At 41.3% G+C, this 20,417-nt stretch overlaps 2 protein-coding genes and 2 non-coding genes across 7 annotated transcripts in view; 3 read left to right on the top strand and 1 right to left on the bottom strand.

Moving 5' to 3' along the window:
- Positions 1–1,746: 1,746 nt before the first annotated feature.
- On the top strand, positions 1,747–5,481 carry cln8 (CLN8, transmembrane ER and ERGIC protein). 3 transcript variants are annotated; one of them, XM_022751338.1, is made up of 4 exons: positions 1,747–1,830; positions 2,215–2,641; positions 2,750–2,850; positions 3,296–5,481. In XM_022751338.1, exons 2-4 carry the CDS (start codon positions 2,311–2,313, stop codon positions 3,620–3,622), a joined length of 759 nt encoding a protein of 252 aa, XP_022607059.1. In that variant the 5' UTR covers positions 1,747–1,830; positions 2,215–2,310; the 3' UTR covers positions 3,623–5,481. The 3 variants fall into 3 exon arrangements, with proteins under 3 accessions (XP_022607059.1, XP_022607057.1, XP_022607058.1); XM_022751336.1 differs by having other exon boundaries at positions 2,215–2,850; XM_022751337.1 differs by lacking the exon at positions 1,747–1,830 and adding an exon at positions 1,851–2,014 and having other exon boundaries at positions 2,215–2,850.
- A 632-nt stretch (positions 5,482–6,113) lies between these two features.
- Positions 6,114–20,417, top strand: part of arhgef10 (Rho guanine nucleotide exchange factor 10) — a 49,679-nt gene continuing 35,375 nt past the window's right edge. For both annotated transcript variants that reach the window (XM_022750663.1, XM_022750662.1), the window contains exons 1-5: positions 6,114–6,273; positions 13,445–13,554; positions 17,371–17,763; positions 18,952–19,296; positions 20,379–20,415. In XM_022750663.1, the coding sequence (XP_022606384.1) occupies positions 13,518–13,554; positions 17,371–17,763; positions 18,952–19,296; positions 20,379–20,415 (812 nt within the window). In that variant the 5' untranslated portion in view covers positions 6,114–6,273; positions 13,445–13,517. The remainder of the gene's footprint in view (positions 6,274–13,444; positions 13,555–17,370; positions 17,764–18,951; positions 19,297–20,378; positions 20,416–20,417) is intronic.
- On the top strand, positions 13,654–13,727 carry trnai-aau. The gene has a single exon. It is a non-coding gene; the product is annotated as a tRNA-Ile (tRNA).
- trnaf-gaa lies at positions 15,578–15,650 on the bottom strand. Its single transcript has one exon. It is a non-coding gene; the product is annotated as a tRNA-Phe (tRNA).

Raw genomic sequence — 20,417 nt, 5'->3', positions numbered from 1 at the left:
AATATCCAACATGGTGTTTGTCTGAGACATTTTGTATTGGAAAGCTGGTTGTGACCAGTATTGCATAGTGTTGCTACACATTATATGTGCATTCTGTTGTAATGGTAATCTGATTCAGGCCTGTGACAAAATAACAACAGTGCTATATTTAGGTTAGTTGTCAAATAGCATTGCCTAATTTTAATGTTGATTTCTTTATCTGAAATATAGACACTTAATACTTATGTTTCTGCAGGTTGTAGGGATGTCTGCAAGAATATGATATATATAATAATATATCAGGATTGTACTTTCAAATTTCAAAATCCAGATCATCAGTCTGAAGGCGTTTTGAGTTATTCTGGCAGATGAAACATCCTCTAACTCTGAAGTTTGGCAGAGATATGGATAGGAATAATGAAACACCATGCACTAATAAAAATGATAAAGGTGTAAGTTGTAGGAAAAGTAGAAGCTGTCAGAATACTGAGAGTTACAAGCTCCCAAAGGATTTAATTACTGCAACATTTTGAACTTCAAGGTCAGGCGAATAAAATGGTGTGATTTGCCCCACTCAACAAAACTAGCAAGAGAGTCAGGAAGATGTCAATACTTTAAATGCAAGTTGATTAAAATATTTTACTGTATGCCTTTTCCTTCAATTTAATATTAGGTTGGTTCTATATGAAAAATCAAGCATTCAACAGCCATTCATTAACTTTAGTGTCAAGATATTTCCATTAAAAAGGTTACACTGTAGAACCCATGTGTAGAACTCAACTTAAACCCTGGCCCCTCTCTCTCACAATCTCAAATATATGTGGCAAAGTCGCCCCCTGTTGGACAAAGAAAGAAATTCATGCATTGTTCAAATAACAGATGTTGCAGCTGAATTTCTCTGCATACTTTTCTTCCTTTACTGCCAAATCAAGATTTAATTTGACTTCGATATTTGATTGTTTACATTGCTGTAATTATTGTGACATGATATATCTAAATGTAGTACATAAAAGGCAGCTGCAACTCTGTGTCTTTTATTTTAACCTTTTTACCATTAGTTCAAGAAGTTTCATCAGTTCTGACTTGTGAAGTTCCCACCTCAGCGGGGAGTGATGTCTTCAAGAGTTTGACAGAGTCCTAACAGATATTCAATGACTATAAAGATTGGGAAATCTTATCAACATATAACCCTGTTGTTGTGGGATGTCAAGTGCTTTCATCACATAAACAAGTAAATACTGTCTCATCACAATGGGGCTGAGCCCCTTTGTGTGTGGAGTCTACATGTTGTCCTTGTGTCTCTGTGGCTTTCCTCCAACAGTGTAGAGATATGTATGGTTGACTGCGGTTATTTGGTGGTGTCAATGTGTTTTATCACTATGGCAATCTGCCCAGGGTGCACCTTGTTTCTTGCCCAGTGCATTTGAGGGTACGCTACACAATTTACCGTGACATAATTGTTTGAAGTTTTTTGATTGTTTGTTTGTTTTTGATAACACTGCTCTCGTGTTATTTTTCTCCATGTAACGACATATAATTTATATCTGCAACTTGTAGATGAATACACGTCATGTTCATGTGGTTTGTTTGTTTGTTACGTAGCGTTATAGTCAGAATAAAACCATAAAACCAAACCAGACGTTTGGCATTTAGATGATAAGTCAAGAGACAACCAGTAGGATTCTGGCTCTCAGCGGCGTTAACCAATGAGATGTCGGGAAGTTCAGAAGAGGCGTGACTTCCTGTTTGCAGGTCACATGACCAAATTGATGTCGTATGATGTGAATTGTCCTGTTGTAGCTTCCAGTGGCTGCACCGTCATAGCGTGTTCAGTGGAAACTCGTCCGTACGGTGAGTGTTACAAGGAAGTTAAGTCGTAATTATTGCCTCTTCTTGGTATCTTCTTAACTTGAGTAGTCGCAGCCACATTTGGGTGTGTTTTTCTGCTAATTTTACCACACAGTTGTTTATGTTGAAACGTGAATGGCTCATCGTGTTTTTGAAAGGACTTGATGTAAAAGTTCGGCTTAAATGGGTAAAACGATATTTATTATTTATTTATTAGGTGTAGAACTTTTGTAAAGTCATTTTTAAGTCAAACAGCGAATTAAACACGTCGTTTAATGGAGCCTGGCCTCATTTGTTAAAGCGAAAGTGATGTATTACTATATATTATTTGTGTTATATGATTTGCTGTCTGTATTTTCTTCATAAGCTTGAACAATTGTTTTGCAGGTGACCCACACACACCATGCACGTGCCAGCCCCTGCCCACAGTCCCACCTGCAGCTGAGCCTCCCCTCAGCTTGAGCTTCACCTCCCTCCATCACCATGGATCCTGACCAGCAAACCAGCCCTCTTCCCCGTCCCAGTGCAGAATACTTCCAATGGGACTATCGCCTCAGACTTATTGGCCTAGGATTTGGCTTCTATGTAGCAATATTCCTCCTCTCTCACCTCCTGTCTCTGGCTCTGTCACGCACCTACAACTCCCTACCTGCTAAGGAGAAAGTTTTCTGGAACGTTGCAGCCAGTCGGGCGGCATTTGGAATCCAAAGTACTGTAGCCGGTCTCCGGGCCCTGACTGAGGACTCTGAGTTAACCAGAGACAGAGTGAGAGGCCAAGAAGACTGGTCATGGTTTAATGTCCTCACAGCCACAGGTTTCTTTGTGTTTGAGAATGTAGCACTTCACACCTCCAGTGTGGTATTTTGGTCATTTGACCTCCCACTGGTGACACACCATTTCTTTGCCCTGTCGGGATATGCAGGGGCAGTGGTGTGGGATTCCCTGGGCCACTTCCTGCCGATGGTTACGCTGCTGCTGGAGATGAGCACACCATTTACCTGTATATCCTGGATGTTACTGAAGGTAGGTAATAAAACTGTCATCACTTTGCTCTATAGAGGAGCTTATCTTACTTATCACAATACAGAGTAAATGCAGCGGGCACAGGGCAGTAGTTGCATCTGCCACTGCTGGTTGATCATCTTTCTCTCACAGTTTGTTGTCAACAAATTATCAGAAGTTCCACCAGTTTTCAGTTCCTCTTAGGTCTTGTGTATCTTATGACCAAATGAAGTTTTGGCATTCTTAGAAAGAGGAAGTTCTATAAAAAGGACTGAGTCTATACCTGAACTTTCTCTGTTCCTCCTCAAAAATTTGACTTGAGTACACATAAGTTATAGACATGTAGGCTACATAAAAAGAGGTAATGGTATAAAAAGGAGCTTTGTTAAATGTAATAAAATGCTATCATGTCTCATGATGCTTCTCTCAGTAATGAACCATCTCTGTGTTTCGTTCAACCCGACAGGCTGGCTGGGCACGCACCCTGATCTGGAGAGCCAACCAGTGGGTGATGATCCACATGTTCCACTGTCGCATGGTGCTCACCTACTACATGTGGTGGGTAACCTTGACCAACTGGGGGGAGATCAGCACCCATGTGGCCCTCCCCCAACGCCTGCTGTTCTTCTCTGGCCTCGGTCTGCTCACTGTTATCATCAACCCCATCTGGACGCACAGGAAGACCATGCAGCTGCTCAACCCTGTGGACTGGAACTTTGGCAACAAGCCGGCTCCCCTAAACGGTGGTGCGAAGGACCGTTCAAAGATTCCTGTCAAACCTCATGCCAGCTGAGGAGTACCAAGGAGGTCAATTCTCATCTGACTGATATCATAATTTTTTTAACCTGTTTTTCTTTCATAATGGAGGTGTGAGGTGACTTTTGGTGTGGTGATAGTAAGATGGATATTCTTAAGATTTAGAACTCTTAAGTCCCTGGTCTGGTACCACATAGATACATTTTGCTACACTGCCTTCCATCAGGGTTTACTTTCAGGCAGTTTTCATGTAGGTTTTTTTTTTGATCATCTTAAGTAAAGAGTATTTATTTTCCATCTGATTAGCTCTTCATAGCTAGGTGTGGTTGTGTAAAGCATGCGGGGCCCTGCTTGTTTGTGTGGCCTTCACAACACTGTTGTGAAATGTCGTCTTTAACAGTCATGTGATTGGTTATTTATTGACACTAGGAAAAATATGTGAGAGAGGATCTTGCAAGAGCCATTCAGTAGCACAAACTTACAAATTAAAATCTTGTTTATTTGAAGGCAAAATCAGCTTATAGAGTCAATAGTTGTGACTTTTTTATATTAAATTGGAAAAAACACAAAATTTAAAAGAAATGTAAGCTTTTGAAGCTACTGTACAACTGTAGTATTTAAAGATTTACATCCTGTCTTGATGGAGGAGGTATTGTACTATATATCTCTTTGTTTGCCCACAGTTGCTTCTGGTTTATTGCTGTTAATAGTGAAGTCCAGTTGTTCTGTCAGGTAAATGACGACTAGTAGCAACATGTTCTGCGCTTGGGGATACAACATGCGGAAGACAGGAGAGGTTATACTCATTCTCAGTAGTCACCAAACCACTCTAGTAAAGTCATGTCAAGAATTTGGCCTTCGTCATCTGTAGCACCAATGGTGCTTTTTCAACAGACAGTTATTTAGCACTGATTGGGCAGTGTGGACTGGAAAACTGAGTTACAGTTAAAGAATTAGGTTCTGAAGGTTGGTTACTGGAACTATTAGATACAAAGTGGATAATTGAATCAGTCAAATCATGAGTCACATCCATGAATCCTCTCTCAGCAGAGAGGGAACTGTTTATTGTGGTCATGAAAGAGAAGGCGGTTAATTGAATTTTCTTTTCTGGTGGACGAAAGCTCCAGACTTTACTCCACAAAGCCTCTGTTGTCCAAAATGAAGATGTAATGTGACAAAACTGAAGCAGTATTAATACAGACTAACCAAGCATCAGTTTCATCATGCTTGTTTTTGGTGTTATGAGTGAAAGTAATTTAAACTAGAGATGTTTTAATAAAGTAGGTGTTTCTTTCTACTGAAGCTTCTTCAGTATTTCAAAAAGATTTTGGTTTTGTGTTTTTCCACACAATGGCTTCATTGTACATGAAGCCTTGGCCTTGATTATTTGGTTTGTCTGTTGTCATTTATCTGGCACAGGAACTGTTCAGTCAGTTGTCACTGCAAATGCTGCAAACTTTCAGATCCTCAGTGTGCTGGCTGAAACATCATTGCTACTGTAGCTCATGTCTAAGTATGTAAGTAAGCTCTAGATTTTTAGAAATTTCAGTTTTTATTTTTTCTTATTTTGTCTGCATTCCTAAACTTGAACAGCTGGATCTACACACCTAATGACATCTGTTAATAGCATTTTAAAATATTTTCATCAGTTCTGTTATAAAGTAGATCATTAATTTTTCTTTTATTGTATATGTGATGTTAATATATGTACTGCAAAAATGATTAACACCAAACTGTCATATTTACACTTTGCATTAATTTGTTATAACGTCATAAAAACACTGTACTGTAACACAATGGGATGGTTTGGGGGATTATGTATTAATTCTGTGCTGTTAAACATCCTGTTTCTATTAGGAAATGCATTAATTAGAGTTACTTTGAGTTTCATATTAAAATGTTTACTCACATACAATGTTGTCCGTTTTAAGGCTGTGCTATAGAGACTGTGCCTGTAGGTGGCAGCATGGGAATAATTATCTCATCAGATATGTTGTATGTTTCGTCGTTTTTGGCGTAACCATACATCCTTGAGTTTGAAACATTTTTTCACTGTATGGTTTATTGTCTTCAAAGCATCACCACAGACTGGCATATTTTACTGAGCTGGTAGATGTTTTTCAAAATCAAATCAATAACATTTACAAAAAACCAAGCAATACATGAAAAAAAATGAGCGTGGTTTTCCCCCAAAACTCAAAGTGTTGGGGAAAGACGCGCCGTTTTATATTCAATCCTAGTTTGAAACAGGGGTGTGGGGTGGGATGTGTAAATTTATGTGAACACAAGACTCACAGAGTTCGACAAAACTTTAATGCAACATCATCTCCGGACAGCTGTTTCGAGGGGAGCCACCTCACACATCACGTGGGCAGCTCGGAACTCCACTGTGAGATCCAGCAGGAGAAGACGTTGGAAGCTTGATTGGTGTTCCGTACAGCCAATCAGAGTCTCCCCAAGTCTACCCGCTGGCCAATCAGCGGCTAGGAGGAGGGTAAAGAGTTTTCATGGATGGAGTCAGCTTGCAACGAAGAGTCTGAAGTTAAAAGAGGGACACTAGGCAAACGCTGGATGTGTTTTGATGTATTTTTAAAGTCGTGTCGAAGTCAAAAATGCGCCACGTTTAACACTTGTACGGTGTTACAGCAGAAGGATAACGTCATTCTTTTGGGGAAAAGTCATACAATGGTGAGTTGAGGACATTTTTTTTACGTTTCTGTCAAAGTTTTAAACAGCCCTAACTTAAGTGTTCTGCCATCTGTTTTTTTCTCAGGTGGGCTTCAGTGTAAAGCCAATTATTTATTAACCCCAAGAGAAATGTTTCTTTTGTGTATCATAGTGACTTTACGTGTATTTTGTTTTTAAAACTGTGTATTGGGAGATGGCTATAACGTGGCGCCTTAGCTACACTGCCAAGTTTGCAACACTCAACTACCTGCTATGACAAAGACAGTCACTCATTTTGTCCACACAGTTATGTTAATTAACGCGTCCTAATCTCGAAATTAACTGTTTTAAGACCAAAACTAAACTTTTCTTTTTTGTTTAACATGTTAACTCAACAGGATATTAGCATATTTCCTCAGGGTTCGACTCTGTCATTAACATTTTTGATACATGTCTCTGTTTTGAGCACAACCTCAAACTTTTCTTCAACCTCCTGCCCCTCTTCAAGGATGCAGTTGCAGGTGCAAGATAGCCTTTTGCCATTTATAATAGTGATTTAAAAGCATGTCAAGTTGCCATCTTGATAATAACCATGATTTCATTCATACACAACTTAGATATAGAAAATATAAGAACTTTATTACTAACATAAAATCATTAATGAGTGGGGAAGTCTCCCTGAGCTGGAGCAGTCAACCCAGCTACAAATTCAAGTAGTCATGCATAGCATTCCTCAGTGAAAGGGCTGCACAGCTTCAGTCAACTGGAAGATTAGTCTAAACAGGTAGTAAAACCATAATTTAATTAAACTATTTCCTTCAGTAGGTGCCCCTCTGCACAAAAAACAGCCAATTGCTTCCAGGAATCTTTAAAGCTTAGCAAAGCCCCCAAAGGATGGTTTAAATACAAAGAGTGCTTTGATCTTCATTTGTATTGTCTGGTGTCATGCATGTCCAGTTTACTCAGCCAATACATGGATGAGTTAGAACATTCAGGGGGTCACACACACACAGACACATGCAAGTACACAAAAGTCTCCACTGGTAATTTGTTTAGCAAATAACCAGGGTGGCCTGGCTGCAAATACAGATCCTTAACACCTCGACCCACTGTAATAACACCTAGGGAAGGCTGTTAAAGGAGCACAAGGCAATTCTTTCCTCGCTCAAATTTACTGCTTTCTAATGTAAGCACTCAGGTGAGACATGTAGACACACAGAGCTCTTTATGTGTGACACTTTCTCCTCATCAAACCACAACTGCCTTGAGTGTGAATGTTTTCGTAGACCTCTTAGGAAAAAAATATTGATGTTTTGAGGAAAGGAATGTTGGCAATCAATGTTAACACTATTTGCCATGTCTGTAATGTAGATGCCTTGGGAGACAGTATGTTAGCATCCTATCATTCCTTTATTCATCAGCATGAAAACGTGGTATAGCCTGGGACTGCAGTATCTTCATCTGTCATGGTTATAGTCAACACAGATGTAGTTTAGTGGAGAAATGCCAGGGATTGCTAATTGCTAAAGTAATTGTGACCAGCCAGTGACTCTTCTTTGCCAGTAGCGGCTCATGGAAATGTCTTCTGTTTACCATGACTAAGCTTGGGGTTCCAGAGTACACAGTGGTTGAGCAGAGGAGCATACCATTCATTTTTAGAAAGGCAGTAATGGATTCACTGTCCACCCACAACCCCTGCAATGATCCACGGAGATAATCCATGTATTTGTAACATAGTTCAGCAACAGCTGGGGGAAAAAAACACTGCTCTAATCTGCAGGTGGATGTGAGAAATTGCTCACATACCACACACTTGTTTAGCAGCTGGGAACATGTGTCTGATACATTTAGAGCTAGAATTGACCTGGGAACATCAGTTAAATTGTATATGGTAGGCATCATAGATCCCGCAATCACCAAGATGTCTGATCCCTCTGTTCCATTGCCCTTGTAAGTGCCATGCTCTGTGAATTGAGAAATACTCTTAGCAGCCAAGGAAAATCGTAGGTCATTGGCAATCTTGGCTTCAGACAGTGGCTCAACACTTTGAAGTCAGTGCATTGACCGGTACACTGACGATTAAATTGCAGTTTCCTGCGCTCATTTATTGTAATCTGAATGAGCTGCTCTATTCATATTAAAATGCCTTCAGAGCTTAATTCCAGCCAGGAAACAAAAGCTCTTTGGAGCAGCCACTTATCCACTGCTCACCAAACACTATATAGTGCTCTTCTGTTGACATGCTGGGCTCTCAAAGCTCATTGGGTGGGTGGAGACCAGTGACAGCCAAGACTGCGACTGCCTCTGTTTTCAAATGGACACCACATTCGAAATATTATGCAGACCTGATCTTTAATTTTGTCCAGTGATGCCCAATCAAGGAGGGCCATATCAGTATTTTGTCTCTTTAATTGAAAACAGAATCTGCCTCCAAGTTAAGGTCAATACGAAAACTTACCATTACGATTGTAATGAAAAAATGTCATACAGCTGTTATAGTAGGGATCTTCCTAGGCGTATAATGGGGTAATTTAACGCTGTGTGATGCATCGTAATGTTCACACTACATACTGTAATGTGATGGATGACACCATGCAGTAATGGGCAATTGTGGTAACTCAGCATCGACCACATTTGGTTTATAAACGTGGCTTCAGTGCTTGCAGCTGACATGCAATTCCCTCACGTGTCCAATAGCTCATACGTCTCACATCAGATAAAAACCACTGCAGATCAGCCGGCCCGCTTATTGAAGTGTATTTTTCTACAATCCACACCCATTAGGCCTGTAATTATAATTGGTAGCTGACAGGGAATACCAGAACCATCCTCTGGTTGGGTTATTCAGTGTGTTGAGGGTAGGTTATATTACACTGAGTGGGGGATCGAATGGAGGCGTAAACTCTCTGCCATGCATGAGAAAACTTTTGGCTCTACAGGAACAAAAGGAGGTGTAATTATATGGAAGATTGTTTGCTTATCTGTTATTTATTATGATGTGTCTATGAATATGTTTTCAATTTGTCCTTTGCTGATCGCAACAGCAGTTTCAACAAGTCAGGGCTCTCACTTTTTAAAGTCAGCTATCTTGTGCCTGTCTCGAAGCTTCTCCACCCCTTTTGAGGTCAGGGTGGGTGGTGAAGTGTGGTGCGTTGTCAAGACTGGTTGGCCCAGATACTGAGATTCTGCGAATGTTGATCCAGTATGAGCTACAGAGCTTTTGAGTTGAGATTCAGGATACAGGCTGTCACCATGTTGTTCACAATACAAAGAACTAAAAACAGTGGGTGTTAAGGTTGGTTAGCTCAGTTGCTCAGAGTGTGTTTTTTTTAGTAATGCCATGAGAGTTTGATGGAGGTTTGATATCTGTATGGGCCACAGATCCTTTTAGCCAATGGTCTACAGCACCTATGAGAATCCGATAACAGTACAAGCAATATAATAATATGTAATAGTGGGACATCATCAGTGCAAGTTCTTTGTAGCAATAGAGACTAGAGACTAAGACTAGAATGCGGTACCTTTTTTCCTTTTTAGTATGCTGCAGGGCACTGTCCTGTCCTCCCCTGAACCTCCCCGCAAATACATCACAGTGCTTTGCTAAGCCTGTCCGTCCACTCTTTGTAGGCCTGGGATCTGTTGTTTTCGGTTGAGGCCTGATTACTGTAAGCCTGGTAGAAGGAGAAGATTAGGACACACTGCTCAATAAAACAGCCAGCCAAAGAACTGCAAAGCCAAAGACAGACACTCACAGCAGACTACAAGTCTGTCTCTCTCAACTCCCTCTCCTCCAGGCTTTTGTTTATGACTTTCAGTCTGTGCGTGGAATGCCACTTGTCATTAAGTGTGGTACAGAAAACTCTACAGAAGAATCAAAACCCCTTACCAACCAGGCTGTTTGACGTAGAATAGCTCTCAGCAACACACACAATTAATTTTCAACAGATCTCCGGTTGCCATAAGTAATGGCTAATTGTTTTGTTTTTTTGTAGTTTTTTCCCAGGTTGGAAACTATAGGGAAATTATAAGATATCTGTGATGTAAACTATGGACAAATGTATAAATATGTTCTGTCTGTTCTGTGATTTTGTCTCCGTAAGTCCCATCATTCCTTGATTTTTTTTTCTCTTTAGATGACGTCATTTGTCCATATCATGAATTTAGAGAAATGTGATGTTGCTGGAGCATACATGCTCTCAACCTATCCTCGATTTAAAAAGTTTAAATAAACTATTAAATAAACTATAATAAACTAATACCCCCTTTTGCAGTCTGAAATGGGGGAGAAATCCCTGTGAAATGTAGTAAATGTAGAGTTAATGTACAATAGTATCTGTCTCAGGTACCTCTAAGTTAACATTTAAAGTGCCATTCCACAGACGGCTGTAGAATTGTATTTATGACTAAACATAGGTGGCAATTTATCCTCCACAATGTAGATTATGTTGACAATTTGTATCGTACGTACATATTGTCAACATGTTTTTTGATCCTTGTCGTTGTCTGTTCTTTCACACAGGTTATTAGGAAAACACATTGTGAACAAATTGTCTGCATTACACCAGCAGGCCAGATGACTGTTTTCCTGTCTGCAAAGCACAGCTCAGCCTTCCCAACATGTAATGACATGCTCAGCTGAGTCTGTCATCAACTATATGGCTGATTTTACATCTCTGGTCTTCCGCTCTGTCCTCAATCATTGCTCTCAGATTAGACTGGAATACAGTACCTTTTTATTAGATACTGAGCAGATTAGCAGAGATTGTTATTGCATGCTGAGGAATGTTTTCTTGCCTCTCTGTGAGGGTTCACAGACTACACATACTAACCTGCTTGTGTTGCACAATGTATCACTTTACAACGATGCAGTATACACAGGCTGCTGACGGATGCTAGAGATGTAGGATTTTGTTGAGATGGTCATCTCCATGGGGTGAGCCAGGTGCTTGTGTGGTGCACACCACACTTGATGTCACACCACACCACAGGTCATGCAGGATGTAATTTGCAGAAAGGGGCATTTAGTTTTCTCCCAAGAAGCAGGTAAAAAGACGAAATCAGATCAGACTAATTATAGGAGAGAAGAGGATTGGAGGAATTTGCAAACTGGTTTCAAAGCAGAAGTGAGAAAGGCTGTCTTTCCTTCTCGACTGATGTGTGACAGGGCAATCAAACGCTGAGCCAGCTCCTCTAGAAGACAATAAATGTCATCGTGTTGGCTTGATGCACACTTTTAACAGACAATGTGGTTTCTCTCCTTTGTGCCTCAGCTTCAAGAGAGCACACCTGAATATTTGGCTTCTTTTCCCCTCCCTTCCTTCCTTTTTCCTGCTGCCCTAGACCTTGAACAGTGCATTTGAAGGGAGAGATGAGTCACTCTTCAAAGCTCCTGTCAGGGCAGGGCTGTTAGTTCTGACTTCAAAATGTGTCAGTCAGTTTACAACCATGTTTCAGACTCGTACATAACTTTTCTCAGGCTGTGCAATATATAACCTAAAGACAGCCTCATCGTCAGTCATACTATTTAACATTATAGCTTCTTTTGGTCGTCTCCTCTCTATTGTGTTGGCTATTTCTCCTCAGGCTATGCATACTCTACCTGCCTCTGTTAGTGCTAGCATTATCTGTCAGTCGCACTGTATTCAGCAGACACTGGCCCTGTGTGCTCACATCCACTGTTCTGGCCTTGTGCCCTGTGAATAGGGTGGAGGACAAAGAAGCAGAGGATTTCACATTATTTGTAGACAAAACAAGCTTTGAGAATCAGAATGAGTTATCTTTTGGATCTTGTTTGCTGCAATACTGTGGTGTGCGTTTGTCTTAGTCAGAAGTAGACTGTTGTAAACTTATGTTGTGGTTTGTATTCAACTGTAGAGACCCATTGCATGGGTAGAATATGGGACATACGTACCACTACAATGGCTGCTTTATGCTACAGCATGATGTCATGACTCTGTCATCTGTTTTTGTGGATACTAACAAGCTGAAGAAGTCTGGAAGTAGAGCAACTTTTTTTTCTAGAGGAGGCCTTTGACAGAAACTGTCACCTCTGGATACGAATTGTACATCATCAAACAAAGGCTGTGCTGCTGAGGAATGCAATGTCTCTCATGCCCATGCAGGTCCAAAGGTCTCTCCTGCCTCAGCATGCTAATGACATTTCCCTGGGCCAAAATGTGTGGTTGCTGTTAAGTCAAAATGTCACATTGACCTCTGCACCTTAAATGCTAATACATACTGTGATTTAATTTCAAATAATGTTAAAAGCCAAATCTAATAGTAGAATATTTGTACCTGGGTTAACCTACGGACATGATAATAATCCTTGGGTTTTAGTTTACATTGATCTATTTTTCACAGCCTGTGGGATAATGTAACCTTTTCGAAAATCAAGCAAGAGAATATATTTTTCTGTGTTTTAACAAAAAACACTTCAAAGTGAAAGAAGTAGTGTTTCCCTTCAGCTGTGTTTACTGTCTGATCTACATTTGTGATCTACACTCTTATCTTGAAGAAAGTGTGTAAATTTCTAATATAACTACTTGTGGGAAACCAATCGATTTAAGATCTCTAGTAAATATGTACATTTTGATAAAGGCTGAGCTGAGTAAACTGATGAAGGGATGTATGTAGCCTTAATCACCACAATAAGCAAGAGTTGAAATCTGAACATAAACCTGCTTTGAATAACTTTGTTTTAACCAGAGAAACCCACGCTGCCCTTGTTTTCATAATGGTTACTCCACAGGGTATGGCCTATCCATTATAATGGTGGCCAAGCTCCTTTATACCCATGACATGACTCACGCCCACAATTTGCAAATGAGAATGTTGTGTACACTTAAACACGTGGTAGTGTCAACAGCCCCCAGGAACGCTATAAGAGCTTCTTTTGTTTTCATTCATTTGTCTGAATTAGTTGTGGTTCAGATTCTGCTGTTGACACAAAAGGTACCAGACCGTGACCACAACACAGCCATGCTCCTCTGGTGATGAACTGCTGCTGTGATTAAGTAATGTGGAATAACAAGTGTGGTTGGGCTTTCGGAGACTGAGTGGTTTACATAGGCCGGCCCAGAAATGCCAAACTCATGATGTATGGAAACATTCTTCAGAGCTTAATTAATTTGGAAATATGTGTGTATCAACCCACCTATTTTGCCATTTTATGACGTTTGTCTTTTTCCTTTAGGAATGTGTGTCAGCGTAGTTGATCCCCTGCATGCAGTGGTCTGAAGAGCTTGTGCCGGAGAGGAGCAGCAAGCATGGATGTGGAAGACTTTCCTCCCCCACCTCCTGAAAGTAAAGTCAACAAAGCTCTGTCACTCACACAGCTATGCACTTTGCCTTAACTTCACAGAGTAACTTGAGCCATATGGATGAAGGAAGGCGGTCACCATGGGCCGGTTAGCTCAGTTGGTTAGAGCGTGGTGCTAATAACGCCAAGGTCGCGGGTTCGATCCCCGTACGGGCCACAAACGCCAAGGTCGCGGGTTCGATCCCCGTACGGGCCACAGCTTTTGAGTTGAGATCTGGGTAATTGAATGAAGTGATTATAGACATAAAGGGGGGCCACAACAAATTAACATTAGACATTGAATATACTAGTCTAAAGACACAAGTGCAGTTGAGTTTCAAAACATTGATGGAGAGCTGAGAGGACATTTTGAGATGCTATATGGCTAAACTCCAGACAACATTGTGTTGATACTGTTATTCTCGTCACGTTTCGTGTTTTATTTTTTTATTGAGAGTTTAATCATTATAATAGTGTCATCTGCTAGCTTCTGTAGGTCATCTTGGTCAGATCACTTCCTGGAGGGGTTGCTGAAGCTGGACAGTATGAGTAAACAACACGGATTCCTCTTCTCCACTCCTCCGCCACTGTGGAATATGTGGGTGGAGGAGCAAGGGAGTAAGGAGGGTAAAATGTGCTGCGCTGCTGTGAACACCAGACAATGTGCCTCAGTATTATGCTGAATACTGCTGCAGCAGCACACACGCACATCCACACACAAAAAAACGCACTCACACAGCCTCCGGGGATAGACACGGGCCAGAGAAATGCTTCGTCTCCAGCTGGCCAGTCACTTGCTTTGTTGCCAGGGCGATGCTGGAGCGGATCGTAACCCAGTGACTCATTTGAGCAGACCATTATGAAGCAGTGTGGAGATAAGCCCACCGAACAGAATCCATATTGTGGTTATGAATTGACAATGGGAACTTCAGCTAGGCCATGGTTGTGTGTCAGTGTGCACATTCATACACTTGTATATATATTCCTCCATGAGCTTGTAGTTTGCGTTCTCACAAGAATAGAAAGATATTTTATTCCCAGTTCAGGGCTGGGGTATGATTGTAGTTTAGAAGGACAAGACAATCCTCATATGAGTGGTTATGCATGTTTGTGTGTGTGCACACGTGTGGTTACACTGTAAGGTCAGCATCCAGGACAGTCTCTGTAATTAAGCTGCTGGCATGCATTCCCACACAGCCAACTGTCAATGGCCTCATGTACACATAGTTGCAGATGTACTATTGAAGGGCTAGTTGTGATTAACCATCTGGCCAAATCCAATCAAATCAAGTCCTACTCTGTTCTGGCACAGTCAAGTGTTTCGCATTGACACCACAGAGAGGGGATCTGAGTGCATATTAAGTATTGGCATATGACATAAACCCCACAGTCCTGGAGTACCACAGGCTGTTAGTCAGCTAGCTGTGACTTATCTCTGCGGCCCACACCATTCATTACTACACAGATGGAAAAAGACTGATAGCATCTCTGTTTCTAGGTTTGCTCTTTACACGTCTCGTTTCTTTCACCTTTAGTCACGGGTGCAGATGGACATGAGGTCACAATGTTGACCTGGAACGTTAGTAACAGACCGTTTCCTCACACACTGAGTACAGGGTGGTACAGCTACCTGTCAAAGCCTGGGGGAATTGTACTGGTGATTTAGAGCTGTGTATGTTGCTGTGAGGAACTTCAAAGTTATTGGGTCTTGCTACAGGGAGTTTCTTGATTTACTTGGTCACTATCAGTGGACTACTCAGGCCTGGAGGCAGAACACAGCATGTTACAACAGTGACTGTGGCTCATTTGATGGTAATGGTGTGTAAAGAATAACCTTATCTGCTAAACTATAAATGACCACATAAATGCCTGAGTTAACTGGGTAAGGCAGGAAGTTGGACATTAAACTAATATTGCAATGTGTCCAAAGGAAACGCTGTAGCTTAGGTATTTGGGAAAACTTCATATAGGATTTACATGGGCATGTATCTCCAATGAAGTGGAAGAGGGAAAAGGACAGGTCAAAAATGCCGAAACCCGGGATCGAACCAGGGACCTTTAGATCTTCAGTCTAACGCTCTCCCAACTGAGCTATTTCGGCTGTGTGGCTTGCATGAGGATATCTCATGCACATGTCCTGGAAATGAACTCATTCAGACTTGGAATTTTCTGTTTTGTTTGGGAACACGGTCAGGATATGAGAGTAAGACTTTAGACTGTAGGCTAATACAGTCAAGCTGTGACTACTGATGAAAGTGCTCACAAAGAATCCACGGTATGCTTGCAAGTAAAACTGTGACAAAGATTGAGTATCATTCTTAGAGGTTAAAGGAACCACCCTAAAGGAAAATCAGCAACCCTATGGAGAAGCTCAAGGGTTGGTGGTAATAAGAGTTTCTTCCACTCAGGCTCTGTGGTTTTGGCTCAGTTTATGCTTCTGTGAACCCAGTTTAGCTGATGAGCCAATATTTTCCACAGTATTGAATTGAAATTTCTTTCTGTCTTTTTTTTTTTTAATATTTGCTGTACTCTTTTTTGTTTCACTACACCACTGAATGAAAACTAATATACTGCCTTTACACATTCAGCTCTTAGTGCCAGAACACAAAACCAGCTGATGCAAGTTGAGCCTGTGCATTCCTAATCTTGATTTTTATTGAGATCCACTGACCCAGGGCCACACTCTATTCATCAGATCAGAAAAAAAGCATAAACCCAGGCTGCACTACTCACTGAGGGGAGTAACAGCTCTCTTTCCTGCTGGCCTAATTGCAGTGTGGAAACTGGAAAGACATTTGTTGTTCCCTTCCTGTCTTCTGCCAAGTGAGCGCTCTGATGTGAACGTGACGCCTTTGAACACTAACTATATTTTGTAGCTCTGCCCTAGTTGGTTTTTTGCTATAAATTAGAGCAGCTGATGTTCTGTTTGGTGCGAATCCTTGATGTAAAAAATTCTGTTAAGAAAACATACTGCTGTAGTAGACCCCACCCTTAATTATAAGTCTGCATGTGGTTCAGTCCTGTAACTTTAACAGCCCAAGGTCTAGAACTGCCACCCACAGTGTATCTGTAAACGGTCTCTGAAGTAGTCTGTGAGTGAAATAATGTGATTATTGAACTAAAGCCTACCTCAATTTAACATCAAATCCCAAAAACATACAGTGCGATATGATTACTGTCATTCAAGTTATGTAACTTATTAGTCTAAGCTAATTTGTGTGTTCCTTTTTTTTTGTATAAAGACTATATGTGACTGTTACAGTAGACAAACAGGTCACAAGTTTTCAGAAGTTTACACATTAGCGCTTTGTGTGCAGTTTCGTTGACTTTACATACTGTAACATAAGGATTCACATGTAATCGTCTCTTAAGGACTTCTTTTCTCAAGGAAACGTTAATTGCTATTTGGTGCAAAGCAAATACTGCGTTTGGTTACTGTTGTAATCATGCTCTTTCACATAGGTTCTATCTAGGGAATGAATTTGCACTTTTGGATATTTTTCATTTTTTCTAGTTGGACTGGTGATATAAATCCCCGCCCACACTATATTTCAATTGTTATAGCGATGTGTATCACAATATTGTGAATGTTCTGGAAATTTGGATGAGATGCTGTTTATGGGTGAAATAACTGTATGACAATAATGAATAATAATTGCAGCATTGCCACCAACATCCCAGTATTTTAAAGGGATAGCTACCTCAGTAGAGATGAAATCTTCACCATATTAGGGCTTTTACAATAACAGACTGGTGAATTGCGACACATATTGCCCAACTCTAATCCAGCACTCAACATCTCCTCCTATCTCTGTTTCCAGTGTTGGCAGACAGCGTCCCTTTGGCAGATGACGATGAGGGAGAAGCCTTCGACTTTGATGACAGCGGCGATGACGTCCCTGAAGCTGACCGCTCACCCCCTGTACCTCCAGCTCCTCCAGCCCCCAGCAGCAAGGATCAGAGCCAGGACAGCCTGGTGGCCAGTCATCCTGAGGGCCATCTACCCATCCCGGACCCCCCAGCGCCTACCCCCACATCCGACACAGCTGCATCATCAGCGGTTGCCACAAGTGGAGCCACCGCGGCAGGTGGAGCAACAGAAGAAGGAAAGGGGACATCTGCTGTTGAGGGGACAGATGACAGAGAGACAGATTTACCTCTACCTCCACCCCCTCCTCTTAATGATGAGGCAGAGGCAGATCCTGGAAGAACAGGTTTGCCGCTCAAAAGTGTTGACATTTTGTTGTTGGCTCTAGGGAAGTGAGAGTATTTGAGCCCATTTTGGCCTTTCCTTGGGGCAGAGACTCCTCTACACTACAGTTGCGTTTCACCATTAGTTAACTGCAGATAATGCCTTGAATACGTGTGATGTTTTCTGGCAGTGGTCAAAACTTCTCCACATTCTCCTGTTGTGCTTTGTGTACCTTATCCGGCTCTAATCCAGCCCCTTCAGCTCAGGCTCAAGTGAGGCTGTTAAGTGGGGCAGTCTGTCTCTCTCATGACACCTTGTATCTCTGGCAGCGTGGTGTCGGAGGCTGTCTGGCTTTTATCACACAAAGTTGTGACAGCGGCAGCAGGAAGGGCTAGGCTCTGTTTATTCTCACTCACTCATTCTGTAGTACTGCACTGAAGCAAAGAACTTATTTTTCAGCTTGTGCCCCTAGAGAATTCATGATTTGAAAAAGTGAGGTTCATCCAGAATGGCTTTCGAATAGTGTCCTCTGAGAGTCTAAAACTCAAATCTGTTCTAACAAAGATCGAATCAAATGGAATATTTTTTCCAACTCAAAATAGGGCTTTTTGGAGTGGAGGCCCTGTACCGATCCGTTTGTTGTACATGTTAGAGCATTAGTGGTTTACACATGAGCTCTGAGCAAATGCCACTGACTGTAACCTTTGACAACAGTCTAAAAGGTTTCAGTTTCATAAGTACTTGATTAATGAAATCACTTTAATAGAACATGAAGGCCAATGATTGAAAATAAATGTGCATACGGCCAACTAAAAATAAACCAAATTCAAGCAATGCCACGCATAGCAAAGAATTGCTTCCAACTGTGATTGGCATAAAGTTTACAACTGGCAGTCAGACACACCTTATTTAAGTACATGAAAAAGGCAGTAATGTATATATGCTCATCATGATGGTGCGAAAGTTGTAGGTTCAAACCCTGTCCCACAATGATGAATTTAGGTAGTAGGTGTGATCATTTTTAAAACAGGGTGTGTATAGACTGGGTCTGTGTCTGTAGTTGTCTCAAAAGTATATTTATAATCAAATTAAGTACTGTGTAATTACAAGTAAGCTACATCTGCATGGTATTTTTACATTGTTGTAATGTGCTAATCACTGACTGTATGTGTAACTGTATAAGTTAACTGCATCCGATTTCTCTCACCAGGCAGTGAAGGCCAGGATCCATCCACTGATGACCCTCACCCTCCGCAGGCCGTCCCCAGGACCTCCTCCCAGGGCAAAGTCAACCCCTACTCTGTGATTGACATCACCCCTCTCCAGCTGCAGCAGCTTGAGCAGCAGCATGGCCCCTCCTCTTCAGCTTCCTCACCAATGGAGCCCAAGGAACAAGAGGAAGACACTCAAGATATCAACACTAGCCCTGTTGGCATCACTTCAGGATACTCAGTCCCAGTGCCCTGTGGCTATGCAACCCCCTCTGGTGTCCCACTCATCACACCAACTTACACCACACCTGTCATCATTCGACACCTCTCCATGGATGAGGATGGTAAAGTAGAGTGTGCAGGGGGGATACTTTTATATCTAAATTTTGATTCATAAAATAGTGATGATAATAATGTATTTATAGATAGTGTTTTTTTTTTAACATCCAGGTCACCTTAAAATTCTGTGCATATCTGGGTTACTGGGGTGGCATTCTCCACCACTCTCTCCCCTTAGTTCCTGTCATCTCTTCACTTTCAACTTTCTAATACAGACATAAAACGCCCGAAAAATACTTGAAACTGTTCTCTGCGTAGCAAAACTGTCTATTGTGCTCTGTTTATGTTTATCCTGTCCTTTCAGCAAGATTTTCCTCATCATACACAAACCTAGAGATACAAGGCCGTCACACCCAGCTACTTCACTGCTGTCTCCTTTCTTCTTTCTCTTGTTTTTCCTAAAGCCTTGCCACAAGGAAGTAGTGACTAAATTTAGCCCTCCCCAAAGATCTGTGTTGGCTGTAAGGATTTTCCGGTTTCCCTAAAATCTTGCAGTAGCTGTGTCCAAGCCTGTGGCCTGGCAGTCTGAGGAGTCTGATTACACTGTATTTATCTCATCAAGGTCACAGTGAAATAGTTTTGAACCATGTAGGTTTGTATGATAATGCACAAAATTATTTACATTTGTGCTGTGTTGGTTTTTATCTCAGTGACTTTTTGACCACGATATGCTGAGCCAGGACATTTTTACTACAATCACTACTTTTGCCATGACAAAACTCACTAGAAAAACAGGTTAGTCTTATCATTGAATCTTAAATTACATGAGCGTGTGAATTGAAATTCATGAAAGCACGTTTTCAAGTAAACGTCATCTTGACTAAACCATAGGTAATGTAGGAAACATGGAATCGTCAGTGACATCTGGTGGCGTCATATGAAAAAAGTCAACACAAGAGTTCCTAAATCTTGGTATCAGGAGGTCTTTTGGAGTTTCTTGACATGGATATGCCGATTTCTCAAGAAAAATGTGTATAATTTGTTTGAAAAAAAACACTTTGTTTTTGTAGAAACAGGGTTTCAGAAAAGAAAACATATAGTCTTATGGTTTTTTGCTGTGTAATGTTTTCTCTTTTTCCTCCTTCAGTCACTGTGGTTGGGACCGGCAACACCTCTGCTGACAGGT

This window comes from Seriola dumerili, unplaced genomic scaffold, assembly GCF_002260705.1.
Source record: "Seriola dumerili isolate Sdu_G_001 unplaced genomic scaffold, Sdu_1.0 BDQW01000149.1, whole genome shotgun sequence".
Lineage (NCBI taxonomy): Eukaryota > Metazoa > Chordata > Actinopteri > Carangiformes > Carangidae > Seriola > Seriola dumerili.
Note: the sequence above shows the minus strand (reverse complement) of the source record. Positions and strands in the feature narration are given on the sequence as shown.